General features: G+C 38.0%; 1 protein-coding gene across 7 annotated transcripts; it reads left to right on the top strand.

The window, feature by feature from the left end:
- Positions 1-1672: 1672 nt before the first annotated feature.
- On the top strand, positions 1673-24531 carry LOC18097267 (uncharacterized). 7 transcript variants are annotated; one of them, XM_052451300.1, is made up of 7 exons: positions 1673-1933; positions 17116-17318; positions 17406-17853; positions 17941-18300; positions 18390-18568; positions 18676-21636; positions 21831-24531. In XM_052451300.1, the coding sequence occupies exons 1-7, from the start codon at positions 1732-1734 to the stop codon at positions 24402-24404; spliced, it is 6927 nt and encodes a 2308-aa protein (XP_052307260.1). In that variant the 5' UTR covers positions 1673-1731; the 3' UTR covers positions 24405-24531. The 7 variants fall into 7 exon arrangements, with proteins under 7 accessions (XP_052307260.1, XP_052307259.1, XP_052307261.1 ...); XM_052451299.1 differs by lacking the exon at positions 17116-17318 and adding an exon at positions 2024-2226; XM_024597030.2 differs by lacking the exon at positions 1673-1933 and adding an exon at positions 16797-17024.
- Positions 24532-25309: the final 778 nt, after the last annotated feature.

Here is a 25309-nt window from a genome sequence, read left to right as displayed (position 1 = left end):
AGGTCTCCTTCATTGTATTTGGGAAAAGTTTTTTGCTTGATCCAGGCCTGATGGTCGACTACCTAATTAATGGAAGGAATATAATATTATATTTCCATCTCAAAATCCATTTATCAATTGCCGTGTGTAGATGTATATTGTGATGATGTTATTATCAATGTTATAAAAAATTTGGAGCTAGACTCGACAACATTGTAGCATCATCAACTTTAATATATATAATTGGAGCTATGACATTTTCTATTATATGCAAGGGAAAAAAAGGCCAGTAGACTTGTATATATAATCCATATGACAAAAGTTCCTAACGGTTTATAACGGTCACATTTCCCTCCTGCGCAGTTTCTCTCATAAATCCCCCAAAATAGGAAAACAATTAAGAAAATAAATATTGTGGTGAATAGGCTTCGAGAACTTTTTTGGTTGTGTTCTGCTGTTTAATCTTGACACTTGGCAGTGAACTCGACACCCTTTTGCCCATTTCAACTCTATAAGGTGAGTTACTGTACTGTGCTTGAATTGAACATTTCACATTTGCATTATTTTTTTCGTTTCTTTTAGTAGAGAAAACAAAAGGCTAATTTTTTTTTTTATAGTAAACGAGTGAATTATATATTAAACAGCCCCATTCATTAAATAGGTAATAGTAATGACTGTTAATTAATTAATGTTAGGCAGTGTAATGTTAGGCAGTGTTTAGGTTTGTTATGTAAAAAATAAAAAGAAAGTGGATTATTAAAATTTTTTTGTTACCTGTGCTACAGCCCTCCTTAGCCTTCTCCACGGCCTGGTGGCAATACCATTACAGGGAGTGCATTGATTTCCTGCGTTGGTTTTGTCTCCAAGGTTTGTTTCTCTTGACCACTTCTTTCTTGAAGCAGTTATATTTGGTGTTCTATGTTTTCCTAGTCCATATCTTCACTTCTTCCCTGCCAATCCTAGCTACTCATGTATTTCACTTGAAGTGGTTAGCTTGTTGGGTGGATTGGTTCATATTCCTGTATTAGTCCTTCCATGTCTTCCTAGGGTTCGAAACCTTGGCCTTCTGTAAGTCTTTAGGCCATTCTGTTTACCTTCAGTTTAGGGGCATGCTGATATATGCTTTTAGGGCAGCTATATTGCTAAACATTTGATTTTGAAAAAACACATCTATATATAGGCCATTCGGTCTTCAATGTCTATGGATTGAAACATGAGAGCCTGGATCATTTGTGAGAGGAAATGGTTGCTGTTGGAAGCCTGTTGTCCTCTTCAGCAATACTCCTTGTAGTCTTCTTGAAGAATTTTTGTTTTAGTCTTGTTTGATTCAAAATATGATTGCACAATGAAAACGAAGGGTTTCAAGAGTGATTTAATTACTAATGAAAGAAAGACATTTGGCTAGATATGGATACAGAAGGAATTTATCTTCACCTCAGGTTTTGTTACATATATATGTGTCGGTACCAGGAATCAGCTAAATGGTTAGAAGCTTTGTTTTGAACGTCAGAAGAAAATAATGACTAAATATGTATTTTTCTGTCTTAAAGGGGAAGAAGTTAAAAGGGTTTAAACTCTTATTGCTAAAAAGAGCATACAAGAAGACATGGAAAAGATGCCCTAAATCCAGAATCCTGGATTATCCATAGATACCTTTGAGCAGTGTGGTTTCTAAAATTGTAGAGTTATAATTAGATAGCTGTTGGACTCACTTCATTTCCCTTTCCAGCAGGCATTGCAAGTACTCAAAAGATGGACCCATTAGTATCAATTGAGGATCAATTTGTCAAGCTACATCCATGCCTGTCTGTGAACACAAGAATTGGAATAGTAGGAGGTGGTCCAAGTGGCATATCTGCTGCTTATGCATTGGCAAAGCTTGGTTATCAGAATGTCACAGTGTTAGAGAAGCATCACACTGTGGGTGGCATGTGTGAATCAGTAGACATTGAAGGTACATGATCAAGAGATAAGAAAAAAAAAGTGTTTTCTGTAAATTTAGCTTCACCAAGTATAATGATTATATCTGTTCTGCAATATACAGGAAGGATTTATGATCTTGGTGGTCAGGTTTTGGCTAAGAACAGTGCACCTGTCATTTTTCACTTGGCAAAAGAAGTTGGATCAGAATTAGAAGAAATGGATTCCCATAAGCTTGCTCATATTGACAGCTCTACAGGGAAGTATCAGGACATTAAAGTTGCAGATGATTATGTAGCTGTGATGTCACTGACCTTAGAACTGCAGGTTGGTTTCAATTTTCAGTGCAGCCATAGTTTTTTGCTTATATTGCAGGAATGATATCAATTTAAATTTTCATTTCATTGTTTACAGGATAAGGCAAAGGATTCTGGTCGAATTGGAGTCCATGCTGTGAGTGAATTAGCTCAAGACTTGACTCCTACGTATCTCGAGAGTCGTGGATTCAAATCTGTTCCCAAATCTGTGGCTTATGGATATACTGCTTCTGGTTATGGATTTGTTCAAGACATGCCTTATGCATACATTCATGAGTTCACCCGGACTTCCATGGCTGGAAAGATTCGGCGTTTCAAAGGTGGATACACTAGTCTTTGGCAGAAGATCAGTGAATCACTTCCAATTGAGGTTAATTGCAAAACTGATGTGCTGGCCATCAGGCGCAATTCCGACAGTGTTAGAGTTGATGTTAAAAGAAACAATGGGGAAATTCAAGAAATGGAGTTTGATAAGATAATTATCTCTGGTTCATTTCCTTTCACAAATGGAAATACTTATAGATTTCCAGCAGAAAACTCTACAGGTTTCTTGAACTTCATACCTCTAGATTTCCACCTTATAAGTTCCTCTCTCCTTTCAGGAAATGGCTAACAAGGTATTCATGTTGCAGAATCTGAGACTGAAGTGATGGATCTCAGTGAAGTCGAAAGATATTTCTTCAGAAAAGTTCAGACAATCGACTACTACACCACTGTTTTAAAGATCAAAGGGCTAGAAGACATGCCAGTTGGATTTTATTACTTTGGTGAATATATGGAAGATCCTGCAACAATTGGACATCCCGTTGCGATGCAGAAATTCTATGCTGACACTGACATTTTCTTATTTTGGTCCTATGGGAACTCTTTCGATATAAAGCGACCAACAGTCGCTGAGCTAGCCAAGAAGGTAGTCATGTCCATGGGGGCAAAAGTTGAGGAAGAAGTTCTCCAGAGAAGATTCAAGTACTTCCCCCATGTTGGTAGCCAAGGTATGCTTGACGAACTGTTCCTACACCATTGAACCAAACCAGATAGGGATCCAAATTCATTCATTATTTTTATTTAAATTTCAAACCAGAAATGAAGGATGGATTCTATGAGAAACTGGAGTCTGAACTTCAAGGCCAGAGGAACACTTACTATGTTGGTGGGCTCATGGCATTTGAACTCACGGAGAGAAATTCATCTTATGCCATGGATCTTATCTGCAAGCATTTTGCAAATAACAACTCGGTACCTATGTTTCCATATGTTAAGGTAATTTGACTTTGACAAGTTTTTAGTGATAAATGGATAAGTGGATCAAATGATGCTTGAATTTAATAGTTTGAAACAAAACTTGCTTGTTGATTGTGATATCGCAGAGTTTGTTTTCTTTGAAATCGGATTGCTGGGATAGAAATCCAAAAGAACTAGGTGAAGGAGTGGAGTTTCCTGATCTTTCTACACTTGATGGTTACTTGAAACACTGGGGAACTGAAAGTATGACGAAGGACAAAACACTCTATACGTGGATTGGTGAAGATGGGGCTGTAGTATGTCAAAGAACTTATGCAGAACTTCATGCGAAAGCTTCCTGCATTGCTCGTAAACTCTTGACCAGCCGAAAACCAGTTATCAAGCCCGGTGACCGGGTCCTCTTAGTCTATGTACCAGGGCTGGACTTTATTGATGCCTTTTTTGGGTGCTTAAGAGCCAAGGTCCTACCAGTCCCAGTCCTCCCACCAGATCCTCTGCAAAGAGGTGGGCAAGCACTGTTGAAGATTGAAAGCATTGCTAAATCTTGCAATGCAGTTGCAATTCTGTCAACCCTTCTTTATCACTCCGCAGTTCGGGCAGGTTCTGTGAAGAATCTAATCTCATTAGCAGGGAAAAATGGGAAATGGCCGAACCTTCCATGGATGCATACAGATTCTTGGCTCAAGGACTCCAAAGTCCTGGCTCCAGGAAACATAGCATATGAATCTGAATGTCAGCCGGATGATTTGTGTTTTCTGCAGTTCACTTCAGGGTCAACTGGTGATGCTAAAGGTGTAATGATAACTCATGGTGGTCTTATTCACAATGTGAAGTTGATGAAGAGGATATATAAGAGCACCTCAAAGACAGTACTAGTCAGCTGGCTTCCGCAATACCATGACATGGGGCTAATTGGTGGACTTTTTACTGCTCTAGTTAGTGGTGGATCAGCAATTTTGTTTTCTCCAATGACTTTTATCAAGAACCCTCTTCTATGGCTTCAGATCATGAGCAAATACAACGCTACTCACAGTGCCGGTCCCAACTTCGCCTTTGAACTGCTAATCCGAAGATTGGAGTATGCTGACAAGGATAAGGTTCGAAACTTTGACCTCTCTTCTTTGATTTTCCTCATGGTTGCTGCTGAACCAGTGAGGCAGAGAACTTTGAAAAGATTTGTTGAGCTCACTAGGCCTTTTGGTCTTTCGCAAGAAGTAATGGCTCCTGGTTATGGATTGGCCGAGAATTGTGTGTTCGTCAGCTGTGCATATGGAGAAGGTAAGCCCATATTGGTAGACTGGCAAGGAAGAGTCTGTTGCGGGTATGTGGAACCAAATGGTGAAGATATTGACATCCGAATAGTCGATCCAGAGTCCAATGAGGAGCTGAAAGAATCTGGAAAGGAAGGAGAGATATGGATTAGTAGTCCGAGTGCTGGAATTGGGTACTGGGGAAGGGAGGAACTTAGCCAAAGTACTTTCAGAAATGTGCTTCAAAATCATCCAGGAAGAAAATATACAAGAACCGGAGACTTGGGACGGATTATTGATGGAAAGGTGTTCATCACGGGAAGAATCAAGGATCTGATTATAGTAGCCGGAAGGAATATTTACTCTACAGATGTAGAAAAAACAGTTGAGAGTGCATCCGAACTTCTACGCCCAGGTTGCTGTGCTGTCATTGGTGTTCCTGAGGAAGTCTTGTCATCAAAAGGGATTTCACTTCCTGATTGTTCTGACCAGGTTGGCTTGGTTGTAATTGCCGAGGTTAGAGATGCTAAGCATGTTGATAAGGATGTGGTGGAGAACATAAAGACTCGTGTCGCAGAAGAACATGGCGTGACTGTGGCTTCTATCAAGCTGATCAAGCCCAGGACTATCAGCAAAACAACATCAGGTAAAATCAAGAGGTTCGAATGCCTCAAACATTTTACTGATGGAACTCTAAACACAGTGCCAGACCCATTTTTCGCAAAACGAAAATTGCTTCGTTCATTCACCACCGGGACATCTAAAGAGGGATTAACTCCTCGATCTCGGTTTGCAACATCTCCTTTACCAACCGCCAAATTCAGCAAAAAAGAAATAGTAGAATTTCTGAAGGGGCTTGTTTCTGAGCAAACAGGAATTCCTATCAAGAATATCTCTGCTACCGAGAGTCTTGTATCGTATGGAATTGACTCGATAGGTGTGGTCAGAGCGGCTCAAAAACTTTCAGATTTCCTCGGTGTGCCAGTTGGTGCAGTCGATATCTTCACTGCCACCTGCATTGCAGACTTGGCAAGCTTCTCAGAGAATCTTGCGATGAAGTCTCAACCTCACCTCATGAACTCTCAATCCTATCAACCAGAACCTGATATTGATTCTGCTGAGTTTGACACAGAAGTTTCCACGACTCGCCTAATCAGTGTCTGGTTTTTCCAACTTCTTGCCCTTGTTTATGTCTGTGCCATGCTGAGCTTTCCTGCTTATTTTTCAGTTTCGGCTTTCACAAGTTTGCTTTCAGCAAGTCATATGCTAAATGAGGAATTTCCCTGGTGGAATTACTTGATTCCCTTGGCATTGGCTCCTCTTGCTTGGATCCTTGGCATCATTTCTACTTGTATTAGCATTGCTTTCTTGGGGAATTCTTTCTTGAAACCTAACTATGCCCTGGCCCCTGAAGTATCTATCTGGTCTATTCACTTTGTCAAGTGGTGGGCACTGTACAAGGCCCAAGAAATCTCTTCAAAAGTTTTTGCAGAGCATTTGAGAGGAACTGTGTTCCTTAATTATTGGTTTGAGATGCTCGGCGCTAAGATCGGATCTTCAGTTTTGCTTGATACAGTTGACATTACAGATCCATCTCTAGTTTCAATTGGAGATGGAGCTGTAATTGCGGAAGGGGCATTGCTTCAAAGCCATGAGGTAAAGAATGGAATCTTGAGCTTCCAAGCCATTAGAATCGGCCGAAATTCTTCGGTTGGCCCTTACGCTGTAATCCAGAAAGGAAGTACATTGGGAGAAGAAGCAGATGTGCAGCCCTTGCAGAAGACAGAAGGTGGAAAAGCTGTACTCAAATCTAGCAAGGCTCACAATGTTCAGAAGGTAATTTTTTTTATATTTTTCAATTTATTACATCTGACCCATAACTGCATAGGTTATAGGTTTCTTCCCCCGTTTTCTCATCTTACACTAATTTGATTCTTTCCAATTATTGCAAAAATGTGTGAGGAATGTTTGTTTTTACATAATTGAAACAAGAACTGATCATACTCGTTACAATTTCTATAATGGTTTAAGGGTGCAATGCTGTCTGATAAGGCCACCTACCACTTCATGGGCATCTACATGGTTGGTCTCCTCAGCACTCTCTCAGCAGCCATTATCTACTTCCTTTACATTTGGCTATCTCAAAAGCCTGCCTCCATTCAACACTTCTCATTTCTCTGCATCTCTGGAGCCTTTCACTGGACTCCATTCACCATCATTGCTTATGCTACAATGATTGCTAATGTCCCATCAAACCCAGCCACCTTTGCAATCTCAGTTGCTATTGTTTACTTGGCTCATGGCCTGATACTCAGCCTCCTCACATGCACTCTGACCCATTTTCTTGCTGAAAAACAAGAGAAAAGGGAATCCCACATGAAAGCCTGGCTCCGGCATAGAATTACCATTGCCTGCCACCTTAGATTTGCCAAACTCCTGTCAGGAACAGAAGCATTCTGCATTTATTTGCGCCTTTTGGGTGCAAGTGTAGGTCAGCATTGTTCCATCAGGGCTGTCAATCCTGTATCAGACCCAGAGCTCATTACAATTGGTGATGGTGTGCACCTTGGTGACTTCAGTCGGATGATTGCTGGCTTCTATTCATCCAGTGGGTTTACTCAAGGAAAAATTGAAGTGCAGGACAATTCGGTTGTCGGGAGTCAAAGCCTCATCCTCCCTGGTTCGGTTGTTCAAAAGGATGTTATTCTTGGAGCTCTTTCAGTGGCTCCTGCAAATTCAGTTCTTCGACAAGGCGGCGTCTATATTGGATCTCAAACTCCAGTTATGATCAAGAACACCATGCATGCCTTGGATGACAGGATAGAAGAGATGGACTACAAATACAAGAAGATAGTTGGCAATTTAGCTGCAACTTTGGCTGCCAATACTCTGAAGGTTAAAGCAAGGTATTTCCATCGAATTGGTGTTAGTGGGAAGGGATACCTGAAGATTTATGACAACCTGAAAGGATTTCCAGACCACAAGATATTCCAGGCTGGGAAGAGCTATCCTATTGTAGTCAGGCATAGCAACGGCATGAGTGCTGATGATGATGCAAGAATCGATCTACGTGGAGCAGCGATAAGAATACTTTCAGATGACAATGGAAGCAACTCTTCTTCGCTTCTTGATCTAACATTGAAGACAGGTAAGGCATTATCTGCACGCACTATTGGTGATTTTGCAACATGGTTAGTTTGTGGACTTCCTGCAAGGGAGCAGCATGTGAAGCGAGCCCCACATATCCGTGATGCAGTTTGGATGTCTCTTCGCAATGCGAATTCTTTTGCTGAGCTACACTACTACTCAAATATCTGCAGGCTCTTCAGGTTTTCGGACGGACAGGAAATGTATGTGAAATTCAAATTGCGGCCTGGTGACGAAAACATAAGTGAGGATTCAGGTAAAGTTGAGCCTATGGGCATTCTCCCACCAGAAACAGGTGCAATTCCACGGGATGAAAAGGATACTCGTCCCTTACTTTTCCTAGCCGAAGATTTCCAAAGCCGTGTAAGTTCTCCAGGAGGCGTTCGCTACATTTTCCAGCTGCAAATCCGACCTGTTCCACATGATGATGCCACTTGTGACATTGCACTTGACTGCACCAAACCATGGGATGAGTCTGAATTCCCTTACATTGATATAGGGGAAGTTCACATTGATCAAAATCTCACCGGTGCAGAATCAGAAGCACTACAGTTTAATCCTTATATTCGATGCCATGAGGTGGATGTGATCCGGGCCACTTCATCCTCGCAAAGTGCTTCAATTGATCATGGTCGTTCATTGATCTATGAAATTTGTCAGCATTTGAGGAATGGAGAACCACTTCCAGAAGCTTGGAGGATCTTCATAGAACAAAGTGATGTTAAAGTGGACCTTTCAGGCTGTCCAATGGCAGCAGCATTGGAGAAAAAGGACTCAGGAAAAGTTACACTAGCAAGGACATGGTATCAGACCTTATGGGTCATTTTTGCTCAACCATTGCTGCAAACATTTCTTCCATATTTCCTGATGGGGTTGCTCATCTTTGCTCCACTGAACTGGATTCTTCACTTGAAGGAAAGCAAGAAAGTCGCAATGCATTGGTTGCTTCCTTTGGTTTGGGTTTCTTCAGGAGTTCTAGCAGCATTAGCATGTGTTTTGGCCAAGTGGATTCTTGTGGGGAAAAAGAAAGAAGGCCAAACAGTACACATTTGGAGCATAGGAGTCTTCATGGACACTGTGTGGCAAGCTTTCAGAACTGTAGTAGGGGACTACTTCATGGAAATGACTAGAGGGTCTATCTTATTTTTGCTATGGCTAAAGCTCATGGGTTCAGACATTGATTTGGACCAAGGAGCCTACGTAGATAGCATGGGAGCAGCATTGAATCCAGAAATGGTGGAGATTGAGAGAGGTGGTTGTGTAGGAAGAGAAGCTTTACTGTTTGGACATATATATGAAGGTGAAGGAGGGAAAGTTAAGTTTGGCAGGATAAGAGTTGGAGAAGGTGGATTTGTAGGGAGTAGAGCAATTGCCATGCCTGGTGTTAGAATAGAAATAGGAGGCAATCTTAGTGCTCTTTCTCTTGCCATGAAAGAAGAAATTGTTAGGTCTATGTGAATTAATGGTACTCACAACCTTTAATTAACCGAGTCAAACCCCAAGTATGTTTTTATTGTTTAAAGTTAAACCTTGCTTTGAGTTGTTTGTTGATTTTCCTTAATACATAGATGAAGTTAGTTGTATTGGTTTTGATGAAATAAAGTGTTTTTGAAATTTGTCAAATATGGTAAGCAAGGTTGGGATGTTTTTTTCTATGTTGGTTGATGCATGTTCTTAGTTTTGGGTCTTGTTTGAGTATTGTAAAGTGCTAAAGTATCAATTTTGAATCTTATATTACTGAATATGCTTGATGTTTAGCTTTGAAAGTTTGGAATTTGGAATTTTTTTTATTCAAACTTGTTTGTTTATGGTAGTGTGATTTGTTAGAATGAAGAAAGCATGTTTTAGAGGTCAAAATATTAGCTTTGGAGGCTTGACAGTGTGCTGGGTTTCTAGGTAATTTCTGGGTTTCTAGGTTCAACTTCTTTATGTTCTTCCCAAGAACATTGCCTTAAACCTGTGATTTGGATCAATTTTGGTCATTTCTTTGCACTAAACCCTTTAGGCAACTTGATTAGTCAATAATCTAGGGTGTATTTGCATCAATAACAAGTTTTTTTGGGGTTTTAATTCTAGAGTTTCGGTTTTGAATCGAAAGCTATTTTGATAAAATTGTGATTTGTGAGTGATAATCGAAATGAATACTTGATTAGTCAATAATCTAGGGTCTATTTGCATCAATAACAAGTTTTTTAGGGGTTTTAATTCTAGGGTTTTGATTTTGAACCGAAAGCTATTTTGATAAAATTGTGATTTGGAAGTGATAATCGAAATGAATCGATCCAAATTATCGATCCTTGCATGATTTTTAACATGTTTGTGAACTTGGTTTGTCTATATCTATTTCGTTTTTCAATTCATGTTTTTTTTTGTTGACGAAAAACACTCATCGTATTCTTTATTTTTTTTTGTTTGATCTGTTTTGTCTAAGAAATTTTTTAGTTTTTATGTTTTTGTATGTAATCTATTTTTTAGATTTTGTTTTGTTTTTAGGTTGTTTTCGGGTCAACCTAAGGTCTTCGGTTCAATTTATGGTTGAACCAAAGATCTCGAGTCAACTCGGTCATGTCAAGATTGGGTCAAAAGATTAAGATCATGTTTGGCTGGCAATGTTTGTATTAAAGGGGTTTTCTGGTTTAAGGGTGTGTATAGCAAGCACTCTCTTATGCCTGTTTTGACAGTTTTATTTCAAGGAAAAATGAGTTTTTGCCAAATAAAACCTATATAAAAAAAATATTCTCTCTTTTATTTTCTTGTATATGGCCAAAAAACGTAAAAAAATATTTGAGCATTATATTTAAGAAAATATTAAATATTTTGGCATGTTTTAAAAAATATATTGTATGGATTTTACAACAAGTTTGTAAGATTCCAAAGGATATGGGTCTATATTTCAAATATATTAAAAATTTATTTTTGGCAAGAAAATATTATTCACTTTTAATATAAGGATAAGAAAACTTAAAAGGGGTTAATATCCAAAATATTATTAGGAATAATAATTTATTATTATTCACTTTAATATATAGATAAAAAAAACATGTATAAGGTTGATATCCAAAATATTATTGGGAATAATACAACTCACTCATTTATAATATAAGGATAAAGATTACAAAGAATTTTATCTAAAATATTATTTGAAATTACGTAATAGCCAAAAAATCTAATTTTGCCCCAAGAAAACCTTGACGGTAATTGAGGACATTTCACCTTCCTAGACCAAGTTCTTAACTTAAAAAATCGGAGTTTGTTCATTGTAACGAACTCGTCATGGTCGACTAATATAAATAGAAATATCATCAGACCATAAAAAATAAAAAATAAAACAATATAGTTATAAAAAGTAAAATAATACAGTTTACCTCATGTAAAATGTATTAAAAATACTAATACAATTTATTTACGCAACCAATCATTTACTTACCATCTTCGAAAAGCTAGTTAGAACCATAAAATTAGATTGACTTCTAAACCAACCAAAAACTATTCCGGAGCAAGTTCGAAAAGTGTCGCCGCAACATGAAACCCCCTGCAAGGAGGGTACGATAGTATTTGAAAAATGTTTTTGCTCGATCGAGGCCTAATGGTCTACCTAATTAACGGAAGGAATATAATATTTCCAACTGGGAATCCATTTCTCAACTGTTGTGTGTAGATGTATACTGTGGATGATGTCATAATTATAAATAATTTGCACTAAAAAAAAGACTCACACCACCATGTTTGTAAAGAAAAAACTCGTCATGAACTAATAAATTTAGTTAAAGTCTTTATCCACAATGTCACTTTGATTAAAAAAAATTAATACAAATATTTAACCCTTTAGTATACAAGTTGACTTAATTATTATATAAAAAATAAATTTGCAAGTTAAGTAAGCAATTAAGTACTCACAACCTTTAATTAACTGAATCAAACCCCACGTATGATCTCAGAATTATTTAGCTAAATAAACACTTGCCTTTTCTTTGATAATAAAAGTGCAAAGCCAAGAAAGTAAACACCATGCAATTAGTTTAATAAGCTAGCATGAGGCCACAAGTTGATTCATAATCATACATTAATTTTAAAGCTACTGTTATAGCCTTTGGTGTCTGTGAATAGACTTCTTACCCGTGTGCCTCAAACAAGTGTGCTGGGCTTTTTAAAAGCTACTGTTATAGCCTTTTCTTATTTAATTTTTTGGGTGTTTTGACGCCAAGCACTTACTGATTAAATAAATTGGAAAAATGCAAAATGACTCTGAAACTATATAATAGCGTTATGGCATTCTAGTAAATAGGATTATTAACTAGAACATTTAAAATTAATATTATTGGATTGGTAGAAAAAACATAAATACTAATATTTAAAGTACTTGTATGTTTATGACTGCTTTTGGTTAGTTGATGCAACAAGACTTTTTTAAACTGAAGATTTGAGTATTAGGTGTAGATATAACATAACAAGACGTGGATTTGACTCATACTAAATAATCTAGTAGATATTTTTATAAATTAATTGGATAAATTTATGGTTTTTAAAAAATCTGATCCCGTTATATTAGATTAACATTTTAAAATAAAAATGATGAGAGATCCAACTATTAAATTAGATTTTGGATGATTTTAGATTAACATTTTAAAACAAAGATGACGAGAGATAACTATTAAATTAGATTTTGGATGATTTTACATAACAAGACGTGGATTTGACTCATAAGGTAAATAATCTAGTAGATATTTTTATAAATTAATATAGGATAAGTCTATATTTTTAAAAAAAAATGATCCCGTCATATTAGATTAGCATTTTAAAATAAAGATAATAAGAAATTTAATCATTGAATTAAACTTAAATTGTTAGAGGTGATTTTACATCTAATTTTCTTAGATAATACTACCCTATCACTTATCAGATCATTAGATAAAAAAAAATTAGGTTTAAAAGTTGATGTTGGGTACATTTTATTATTTTCCTATAATTTTTAAATTTATTATTTTTTATTCTATTTTAATTTTAAATTATTTTTTAGTAGATATATATTTTTATGGCGTATTAAAAAATCTTGTAAATCTTCTGAAAAGACAACACAAAAAATTATATGTGATGTGGCGTGCATCGTTAGTGTGTCCGAAGATTATTTTCTTTTATTTTCATTGGAGACTAATTCGGACTTTGGGCTATCTAATGAAAGTGACATTCTTATATTACATATATAATAAGCAAATAAACTATATTTTTAAATACTCCCAATCTATTTGCTGAAAATCAAATATTTTCTACTTGTCCTAAAATTAATCAGATGCACTATTAAATTTTAACCATTAAAAACACACTAATGGATTCACCAATAACAATTTAATGTGTGAAAACTTTTGAATTATAATCTTGGGAAGATACATAATTCAATGAAAATAGCATTATTCTACAAAAATTGAAATCAAAATTAAACTCTAAATTAACCCCATTAATTGGGTTGGACTCACCATATTCATTCATCATATATATATATATATATATATATATATATATATATATATATATATATGCATGCAAAAGGAGCACAGCAAGATGTAGCAGCAAGGGAGGGAATTGCACGTTGCCATGTACTTCACAGAGATAGATCGATAACAATGTAGCACGCTCAATATACTAGTGATGTTATTAACGGAGCTTCGGTGTGTTTTTAGTGTTATTTTTTTTTTCTCTCTTCATTGTAATTTGTGAAGAGATATAAAAGAGAAAAAAGATAAAAATAAAATAAAATGATCTTAGAGTCACACTAAAATTCTGATGACGATACCACCGGTATTGTTGAAAAAAATCTTGACAATATAAATCCAACAACATCAATAAAGATCGCAAACAGTGAATGATATGGGCCACATGAGTCGTTTAAAGATGTCGAGGTTCAATTGCCTTTGGGTTGTTTGTGTGATCCACTTCAATCATCGCTGGTGACTTTTTCTAATATCGTTGGATTTGTCTCGTTGAAATCTTTATAACGGTAATTATTTTGTCATTAGAGTTTCGGTGGGACTCTAGAGTTCTTTTCTTTCTTTTTTTTCTCTTTCTGTCTTTATTTCTCTATTGAATTTTGTATCCATTAGTTTTTTAATTTGAATGAGTCTCGAATGACATTTGCAACTTGAGAATCGCATATATTATTTATGGTTTTTTAAATTATATTATTTTTCTAAATATTTTTTACACTATATTATTTTATCAATTTTTTTACCATGTTGGAATCCAAAAAAAAAAAAATCTATCATCCATATGACAAAAGTTCCTTACGGTTTATAACGGTCACATTCTCCTCCCGCGCAGTTTCTGTAATAAATCCCAAAATAGGGAAACAAAAATAAATATTGTCTTGTGCAGTTGGGCTTTGCAAAATTCGCCATTTAATTGCATCCACGTGTCAATCAATTTTGTCATGCCCACCTTTGTTTTTATACTCCCAAATCCTACCTGATTGTTTTCTAGCAAGTATCGGTTATTCTTTTCCATCGATCCCTAATTGTATAAAAATATTATATTTATATAGAGGAAAGTTCTCGTTGATATCAGCGTTGCTGGGATGAATCAATGAAAAAACTCCGTTTTTTTTTTACCTTTCAAGCTCCTTTAAAAAAAAAAAAACAAAATTGAAGTTAATTTAGATATATGTAGACAAGAAGTCAATCTACTTGCTTGGAATATACCGACAAAGAGCTTATGCCTTAACAAAATGTTTATATATACAAAGTTTTGATATATTTATTATAGATTTGTGAACTGCAACTCAACACGCATGCATGTTACAGATTATTGTTGCTAAGACGGAGTCACCTACATAAATTGTAGGGATAAAACTAGAATAAAAGAGGAACAAATTTGGAATAATTCGTCACGTTTAATTGAAATTCTCGGACTTAACAAGAGATGTGACATAGTATTTTTTTGTCATTTACTTGATGGAAGTTTAAGGAATCTATTCAGTTTAAATACTTTAGAAGGCAATGAAAGCAGCCCATCTCTCAATGTGGTGAATCGGCTTCGAGAGTTTTTTGGTTGTGTTTTGCTGTTTAATCTTGACACTTGGCAGTAAACTCAACACCCTTTTACCCATTTCAACTCTAAGGTGAGTTACTGTGCTGATGCCTGAAGTTGAACATTTCATATTTGCATTATTTTCTTCGTTTCCTCGAGTAGAAAAAAGCAAAAGGGTTTGAGAGAGAGAGAGAGAGAGAGAGAGGAGACGGTGTGTATGGTGTTTTCTTGCCTTTGTTTTGTGAGAATGCATGTGTTTGTGATCATGTTGAGAATGAACAAAATGTGAGAAGTACTTGTATTTAGTTTTGGCATGTGATGTTTGTTAACAAGCTGTGGTGGCAATGGCATTACAGGGAGTGCATTGATTTCCTGCGTTGGTTTTGTCTCCAAGGTTTGTTTCTCTTGACCACTTCTTTCTTGAAGCAATTATATTTGGTGTTCTATGTTTTCCTAGTCCATCTTCACTTCTTCCCTGCCAATCCTAGCTACTCATGTATTTCACTTGAAGTGGTTAGCTTGTTGGGTGGATTGGATCATATTCCTGTAGGAGTCCTTCCATGTCTTCCTAGGGTTCTAAACCTTGGCCTTCTGTAAGTCTTTAGGCCATTCTGTTTACGTTCAGTTTAGGGGCATGATGATATATGCTTTTAGGGCAGCTATATTGCTGAACATTTGATTTTGAAAAAACACATCTATATATAGGCCATTATGTCTTCAATGTCTAACTATCCGTCCATTTCTAAGATACAGTCTAATATAACTAATTAATTAATGTTAATGCAAGGGAAATTAAGTGTGCGGCTTATAACTGCTAATGAATTAGAGTTACAGGAAAAATTAAATAGGCAGCTAATGGCTGCTAATGAATTAGTGTTGCAAGGGAAAGTGGGGGAAAGTGGGCAGTGTTTAGGTTTGCTATGTAAAAAATAGAAAAAAAATGGATTATTAAATTTTTTTTTTACCTGGGCTACAGCCCTTCTTAGCCTTATAAAAGGCTCCGCCCCTGGTGGCAATGGCATTACAGGGAGTACATCGATTTCCTGCGTTGGTTTTGTCTCCAAGGTTTGTTTCTCTTGACCACTTCTTTCTTGAAGCAATTATATTTGGTGTTCTATGTTTTCCTAGTCCATATCTTCACTTCTTCCCTGCCAATCCTAGCTACTCATGTATTTCACTTGAAGTGGTTAGCTTGTTGGGTGGATTGGTTCATATTCCTGTATTAGTCCTTCCATGTCTTCCTAGGGTTCGAAACCTTGGCCTTCTGTAAGTCTTTAGGCCATTCTGTTTACGTTCAGTTTAGGGGCATCCTGATATATGCTTTTAGGGCAGCTATATTGCTAAACATTTGATTTTGAAAAAACACATCTATATATAGGCCATTCGGTCTTCAATGTCTATGGATTGAAACATGCATCGGGAGCCTGGATCATTTGTGAGAGGAAATGGTTGCTGTTGGAAGCCTGTTGTCCTCTTCAGCAATACTCCTTGTAGTCTTCTTGAAGAATTTTTGTTTGTCTTGTTTGATTCAAAATATGATTGCACAATGAAAACGAAGGGTTTCAAGAGTGATTTAATTACTAATGAAAGAAAGACATTTGGCTAGATATAGATACAGAAGGAATTTATCTTCACCTCAGGTTTTGTTACATATATATGTGTCGGTACCAGGAATCAGCAAATGGTTAGAAGCTTTGTTTTGAACGTCAGAAGAAAATAATGGCTAAATATGTATTTTTCTGTCTTAAAGAGGAAGAAGTTAAAAGGGTTTAAACTCTTATTGCTAAAAAAAGCATACAAGAAGACATGGAAAAGATGCCCTAAATCCAGAATCCTGGATTATCCATAGATACCTTTGAGCAGTGGTTTCTAAAATTGTAGAGTTATAATTAGATAGCTGTTGGACTCACTTCATTTCCCTTTCCAGCAGGCATTTCAAGTACTCAAAAGATGGACCCATTAGTATCAATTGAGGATCAATTTGTCAAGCTACATCCATGCCTGCCTGTGAACACAAGAATTGGAATAGTAGGAGGTGGTCCAAGTGGCATATCTGCTGCTTATGCATTGGCAAAGCTTGGTTATCAGAATGTCACAGTGTTAGAGAAGCATCACACTGTGGGTGGCATGTGTGAATCAGTAGACATTGAAGGTACATGATCAAGAGAAAAGAAAAAAAAAAGTGTTTTCTGTAAATTTAGTTTCACCAAGTATAATGATTATATCTGTTCTGCAATATACAGGAAGGATTTATGATCTTGGTGGTCAGGTTTTGGCTAAGAACAGTGCACCTGTCATTTTTCACTTGGCAAAAGAAGTTGGATCAGAATTAGAAGAAATGGATTCCCATAAGCTTGCTCATATTGACAGCTCTACAGGGAAGTATCAGGACATTAAAGTTGCAGATGATTATGTAGCTGTGATGTCACTGACCTTAGAACTGCAGGTTGGTTTCAATTTTCAGTGCAGCCATAGTTTTTTGCTTATATTGCAGGAATGATATCAATTTAAATTTTCATTTCATTGTTTACAGGATAAGGCAAAGGATTCTGGTCGAATTGGAGTCCATGCTGTGAGTGAATTAGCTGCAGACTTGACTCCTACGTATCTCGAGAGTCGTGGATTCAAATCTGTTCCCAAATCTGTGGCTTATGGATATACTGCTTCTGGTTATGGATTTGTTCAAGACATGCCTTATGCATACATTCATGAGTTCACCCGGACTTCCATGGCTGGAAAGATTCGGCGTTTCAAAGGTGGATACACTAGTCTTTGGCAGAAGATCAGTGAATCACTTCCAATTGAGGTTAATTGCAAAACTGATGTGCTGGCCATCAGGCGCAATTCCGACAGTGTTAGAGTTGATGTTAAAAGAAACAATGGGGAAATTCTAGAAATGGAGTTTGATAAGATAATTATCTCTGGTTCATTTCCTTTCACAAATGGAAATACTTATAGATTTCCAGCAGAAAAATCTACAGGTTTCTTGAACTTCATACCTCTAGATTTCCACCTTATAAGTTCCTCTATCCTTTCAGGAAATGGCTAACAAGGTATTCATGTTGCAGAATCTGAGACCAAAGTGACGGATCTCAGTGAAGTCGAAAGATATTTCTTCAGAAAAGTTCAGACAATCGACTACTACACCACTGTTTTAAAGATCAAAGGGCTAGAAGACATGCCAGTTGGATTTTATTACTTTGGTGAATATATGGAAGATCCTGCAACAATTGGACATCCCGTTGCGATGCAGAAATTCTATGCTGACACTGACATTTTCTTATTTTGGTCCTATGGGAACTCTTTCGATATAAAGGGACCAACAGTCGCTGAGCTAGCCAAGAAGGTAGTCATGTCCATGGGGGCAAAAGTTGAGGAAGAAGTTCTCCAGAGAAGATTCAAGTACTTCCCCCATGTTGGTAGCCAAGGTATGCTTGACGAACTGTTCCTACACCATTGAACCAAACCAGATAGGGATCCAAATTCATTCATTATTTTTATTTAAATTTCAAACCAGAAATGAAGGATGGATTCTATGAGAAACTGGAGTCTGAACTTCAAGGCCAGAGGAACACTTACTATGTTGGTGGGCTCATGGCATTTGAACTCACGGAGAGAAATTCATCTTATGCCATGGATCTTATCTGCAAGCATTTTGCAAATAACAACTCGGTACCTATGTTTCCATATGTTAAGGTAATTTGACTTTGACAAGTTTTTAGTGATAAATGGATAAGTGGATCAAATGATGCTTGAATTTAATAGTTTGAAACAAAACTTGCTTGTTGATTGTGATATCGCAGAGTTTGTTTTCTTTGAAATCGGATTGCTGGGATAGAAATCCAAAAGAACTAGGTGAAGGAGTGGAGTTTCCTGATCTTTCTACACTTGATGGTTACTTGAAACACTGGGGAACTGAAAGTATGACGAAGGACAAAACACTCTATACGTGGATTGGTGAAGATGGGGCTGTAGTATGTCAAAGAACTTATGCAGAACTTCATGCGAAAGCTTCCTGCATTGCTCGTAAACTCTTGACCAGCCGAAAACCAGTTATCAAGCCCGGTGACCGGGTCCTCTTAGTCTATGTACCAGGGCTGGACTTTATTGATGCCTTTTTTGGGTGCTTAAGAGCCAAGGTCCTACCAGTCCCAGTCCTCCCACCAGATCCTCTGCAAAGAGGTGGGCAAGCACTGTTGAAGATTGAAAGCATTGCTAAATCTTGCAATGCAGTTGCAATTCTGTCAACCCTTCTTTATCACTCCGCAGTTCGGGCAGGTTCTGTGAAGAATCTAATCTCATTAGCAGGGAAAAATGGGAAATGGCCGAACCTTCCATGGATGCATACAGATTCTTGGCTCAAGGACTCCAAAGTCCTGGCTCCAGGAAACATAGCATATGAATCTGAATGTCAGCCGGATGATTTGTGTTTTCTGCAGTTCACTTCAGGGTCAACTGGTGATGCTAAAGGTGTAATGATAACTCATGGTGGTCTTATTCACAATGTGAAGTTGATGAAGAGGATATATAAGAGCACCTCAAAGACAGTACTAGTCAGCTGGCTTCCGCAATACCATGACATGGGGCTAATTGGTGGACTTTTTACTGCTCTAGTTAGTGGTGGATCAGCAATTTTGTTTTCTCCAATGACTTTTATCAAGAACCCTCTTCTATGGCTTCAGATCATGAGCAAATACAACGCTACTCACAGTGCCGGTCCCAACTTCGCCTTTGAACTGCTAATCCGAAGATTGGAGTATGCTGACAAGGATAAGGTTCGAAACTTTGACCTCTCTTCTTTGATTTTCCTCATGGTTGCTGCTGAACCAGTGAGGCAGAGAACTTTGAAAAGATTTGTTGAGCTCACTAGGCCTTTTGGTCTTTCGCAAGAAGTAATGGCTCCTGGTTATGGATTGGCCGAGAATTGTGTGTTCGTCAGCTGTGCATATGGAGAAGGTAAGCCCATATTGGTAGACTGGCAAGGAAGAGTCTGTTGCGGGTATGTGGAACCAAATGGTGAAGATATTGACATCCGAATAGTCGATCCAGAGTCCAATGAGGAGCTGAAAGAATCTGGAAAGGAAGGAGAGATATGGATTAGTAGTCCGAGTGCTGGAATTGGGTACTGGGGAAGGGAGGAACTTAGCCAAAGTACTTTCAGAAATGTGCTTCAAAATCATCCAGGAAGAAAATATACAAGAACCGGAGACTTGGGACGGATTATTGATGGAAAGGTGTTCATCACGGGAAGAATCAAGGATCTGATTATAGTAGCCGGAAGGAATATTTACTCTACAGATGTAGAAAAAACAGTTGAGAGTGCATCCGAACTTCTACGCCCAGGTTGCTGTGCTGTCATTGGTGTTCCTGAGGAAGTCTTGTCATCAAAAGGGATTTCACTTCCTGATTGTTCTGACCAGGTTGGCTTGGTTGTAATTGCCGAGGTTAGAGATGCTAAGCCTGTTGACAAGGATGTGGTGGAGAACATAAGGAGTCGTGTCGCAGAAGAACATGGCGTGACTGTGGCTTCTATCAAGCTGATCAAGCCCAGGACTATCAGCAAAACAACATCAGGTAAAATCAAGAGGTTCGAATGCCTCAAACATTTTACTGATGGAACTCTGAACACAGTGCCAGACCCAATTTTTGCAAAACGAAAATTGCTTCGCTCATTCACCACCGGGACATGTAAAGAGGGATTAACTCCTCGATCTCGGCTTGCAACATCTCCTTTACCAACCGCCAAATTCAGCAAAAAAGAAATAGTAGAATTTCTGAAGGGGCTTGTTTCTGAGCAAACAGGAATTCCTATCAAGAATATCTCTGCCACCGAGAGTCTTGTATCGTATGGAATTGACTCGATAGGTGTGGTCAGAGCGGCTCAAAAACTTTCAGATTTCCTCGGTGTGCCAGTTGGTGCAGTCGATATCTTCACTGCCAACTGCATTGCAGAGTTGGCAAGCTTCTCAGAGAATCTTGCGATGAAGTCTCAACCTCACCTCATGAACTCTCAATCCTATCAACCAGAACCAGATATTGATTCTTCTGAGTTTGACACAGAAGTTTCCACGACTCGCCTAATCAGTGTCTGGTTTTTCCAACTTCTTGCCCTTGTTTATGTCTGTGCCATGCTGAGCTTTCCTGCTTATTTTTCAGTTTCGGCTTTCACAAGTTTGCTTTCAGCAAGTCATCTGCTAAATGAGGAATTTCCCTGGTGGAATTACTTGATTCCCTTGGCATTGGCTCCTCTTGCTTGGATCCTTGGCATCATTTCTACTTGTATTAGCATTGCTTTCTTGGGGAATTCTTTCTTGAAACCTAACTATGCCCTGACCCCTGAAGTATCTATCTGGTCTATTCACTTTGTCAAGTGGTGGGCACTGTACAAGGCCCAAGAAATCTCTTCAAAAGTTTTTGCAGAGCATTTGAGAGGAACTGTGTTCCTTAATTATTGGTTTGAGATGCTCGGCGCTAAGATCGGATCTTCAGTTTTGCTTGATACAGTTGACATTACAGATCCATCTCTAGTTTCAATTGGAGATGGAGCTGTAATTGCGGAAGGGGCGTTGCTTCAAAGCCATGAGGTAAAGAATGGAATCTTGAGCTTCCAAGCCATTAGAATCGGCCGAAATTCTTCGGTTGGTCCTTACGCTGTAATCCAGAAAGGAAGTACATTGGGAGAAGAAGCAGATGTACAGCCCTTGCAGAAGACAGAAGGTGGAAAAGCTGTACTCAAATCTAGCAAGGCTCACAATGTTCAGAAGGTAATTTTTTTTATATTTTCAATTTATTATATCTTACCCATAACTGCATAGGTTATAGGTTTCTTCCCCCGTTTTCTCATCTTACACTAATTTGATTCTTTCCAATTATTGCAAAAATGTGTGAGGAATGTTTTTTTTTACATAATTGAAACAAGAACTGATCATACTCGTTACAATTTCTATAATGGTTTCAGGGTGCAATGCTGTCTGATAAGGCCACCTACCACTTCATGGGCATCTACATGGTTGGTCTCCTCAGCACTCTCTCAGCAGCCATTATCTACTTCCTTTACATTTGGCTATCTCAAAAGCCTGCCTCCATTCAACACTTCTCATTTCTCTGCATCTCTGGAGCCTTTCACTGGACTCCATTCACCGTCATTGCTTATGCTACAATGATTGCTAATGTCCCATCAAACCCAGCCACCTTTGCAATCTCAGTTGCTATTGTTTACTTGGCTCATGGCCTGATACTCAGCCTCCTCACATGCACTTTGGCCCATTTTCTTGCTGAAAAACAAGAGAAAAGGGAATCCCACATGAAAGTCTGGCTCCGGCATAGAATTACCATTGCCTGCCACCTTAGATTTGCCAAACTCCTGTCAGGAACAGAAGCATTCTGCATTTATTTGCGCCTTTTGGGTGCAAGTGTCGGTGAGCATTGTTCCATCAGGGCTGTCAATCCTGTATCAGACCCAGAGCTCATTACAATTGGTGATGGTGTGCACCTTGGTGACTTCAGTCGGATGATTGCTGGCTTCTATTCATCCAGTGGGTTTACTCAAGGAAAAATTGAAGTGCAGGACAATTCGGTTGTCGGGAGTCAAAGCCTCATCCTCCCTGGTTCGGTTGTTCAAAAGGATGTGATTCTTGGTGCTCTTTCAGTGGCTCCTGCAAATTCAGTTCTTCGACAAGGCGGCGTCTATATTGGATCTCAAACTCCAGTGATGATCAAGAACACCATGCATGCCTTGGATGACAGGATAGAAGAGATGGACTTCAAATACAAGAAGATAGTTGGCAATTTAGCTGCAAATTTGGCTGCCACTACTCTGAAGGTTAAAACAAGGTATTTCCATCGAATTGGTGTTAGTGGGAAGGGACACCTGAAGATTTATGACAACCTGAAAGGATTTCCAGACCACAAGATTTTCCAGGCTGGGAAGAGCTATCCTATTGTAGTCAGGCATAGCAATAGCTTGAGTGCTGATGATGATGCTAGAATCGATGCACGTGGAGCAGCGATAAGAATACTTTCAGATGACAATGGAAGCAACTCCTCTTCGCTTCTTGATCTAACATTGAAGACAGGCAAGGCATTCTATGCACGCACGATTGCTGATTTTGCAACATGGTTAGTTTGTGGACTTCCTGCAAGGGAGCAGCATGTGAAGCGAGCCCCACATATCCGTGATGCAGTTTGGATGTCTCTTCGCAATGCGAATTCTTTTGCTGATCTACACTACTACTCAAATATCTGCAGGCTCTTCAGGTTTTCCGACGGTCAGGAAATGTATGTGAAATTCAAATTGCGGCCTGGTGACGAAAACATAAGTGAGGATTCAGGTAAAGTTGAGCCTATGGGAATTCTCCCACCAGAAACAGGTGCAATTCCACGGGATGAAAAGGATACTCGTCCCTTACTTTTCCTAGCCGAAGATTTCCAAAGCCGTGTAAGTTCTCCAGGAGGCGTTCGCTACATTTTCCAGCTGCAAATCCGACCTGTTCCACATGATGATGCCACTTGTGACGTTGCACTTGACTGCACCAAACCATGGGATGAGTCTGAATTCCCTTACATTGATATAGGGGAAGTTCACATTGATCAAAATCTCACCGGTGCAGAATCAGAAGCACTAGAGTTTAATCCTTATATTCGATGCCATGAGGTGGATGTGATCCGGGCCACTTCATCCTCCCAAAGTGCTTCAATTGATCATGGTCGTTCATTGATCTATGAAATTTGTCAGCATTTGAGGAATGGAGAACCACTTCCAGAAGCTTGGAGGATCTTCATAGAACAAAGTGATGTTAAAGTGGACCTTTCAGGCTGTCCAATGGCAGCAGCATTGGAGAAAAAGGACTCGGGAAAAGTTACACTAGCAAGGACATGGTATCAGACCTTATGGGTCATTTTTGCTCAACCATTGCTGCAAACATTTCTTCCGTACTTCCTGATGGGGTTGCTCATCTTTGCTCCACTGAACTGGATTCTTCTCTTGAAGGAAAGCAAGAAAGTCGCAATGCATTGGTTTCTTCCTTTGGTTTGGGTTTCTTCAGGAGTTCTAGCAGCATTAGCATGTGTTGTGGCCAAGTGGATTCTTGTGGGGAAAAAGAAAGAAGGCCAAACAGTACAGATTTGGAGCATAGGAGTCTTCATGGACACTGTGTGGCAAGCTTTCAGAACTGTAGTAGGGGACTACTTCATGGAAATGACTAGTGGGTCTATCTTATTTTTGCTATGGCTAAAGCTCATGGGTTCAGACATTGATTTGGACCAAGGAGCTTATGTAGATAGCATGGGAGCAGCATTGAATCCAGAAATGGTGGAGATTGAGAGAGGTGGTTGTGTAGGAAGAGAAGCTTTACTGTTTGGACATATATATGAAGGTGAAGGAGGGAAAGTTAAGTTTGGCAGGATAAGAGTTGGAGAAGGTGGATTTGTAGGGAGTAGAGCAATTGCCATGCCTGGTGTTAGAGTAGAAATAGGAGGCAATCTTAGTGCTCTTTCTCTTGCCATGAAAGAAGAAATTGTTAGGTCTATGTGAATTAACGGTTCATGCCTGCTGCTGAAATAGCAGCTGCGCAACTTATCTCCTTTTGCACTAAGAATAAAGCTGGTCTCCCCCATAAATTACCAGTATTTTTATAAATGGAAAAGTATATTAATGGAAATGTGTCATGGTTCCTGCCTCTCTCTGTCATGATTCTTTTTGATGGCTAGAAGTCTTAAGCATAGGTGAAAGCCAAAAAACCCGTTTCAGTCTAGTTCAAGATATAAATCACAAAGTAAATTAATTTGATCGATTCAAAATATATATTATTTCATTTTAAAAGAAGAATTACATTGTTTTGAAAAAAAAACTTAATTAACTCATTAGCCAAAAATAGGAAATCTCTTCAAATTTCAACTGGGATTTTTCTATTTAGTTTATATTAGTATATTAACCTCCACGGCATATTAATAATAATTTTTTAAAAAAAAAAATATGTTAACAATATAGAAAATATTTTAAGAGTTTTGGGTCTTGCGACCATGTCAAACCCAAACATGTTTGTCAAACCCAAAACATTTAGGTTTGGCGTGGTTATCAAACTTAAAATGCTTGGGTCTAGAATGATTGTTAGATCCAAAACTTTTGTGAATCTGGCATTTTTATACCTGATCTAAGTACCTTAAATCTAGCGTGGTTGCGGCAATTAAGTCAAAACCAAGACACTAAAAAAATAAAAAATAAAATTATTATTATAATTCATAATAAAAATTTTATTAATCTACAGTAATTTTCTTTATTTAATTTTTGTTATAACAATTACAAGAGATTTGTGTTATCATAGCATATATCGAAGGGAAAATAAGATTATCTAATGTGGGGATGACTACTAGCTAATGTGAGTGTCTTTACTCTTGAGCATCGCAATTCACTTGAGACATACCAAAGAAGTATGGAAA

The sequence above is a fragment of the Populus trichocarpa genome, chromosome 3, assembly GCF_000002775.5.
Source record: "Populus trichocarpa isolate Nisqually-1 chromosome 3, P.trichocarpa_v4.1, whole genome shotgun sequence".
In the NCBI taxonomy this organism is placed as follows: domain Eukaryota; kingdom Viridiplantae; phylum Streptophyta; class Magnoliopsida; order Malpighiales; family Salicaceae; genus Populus; species Populus trichocarpa.
The sequence above is the reverse complement of the archived record's forward strand: the minus strand, read 5'-3'. Positions and strand labels throughout refer to the sequence as shown.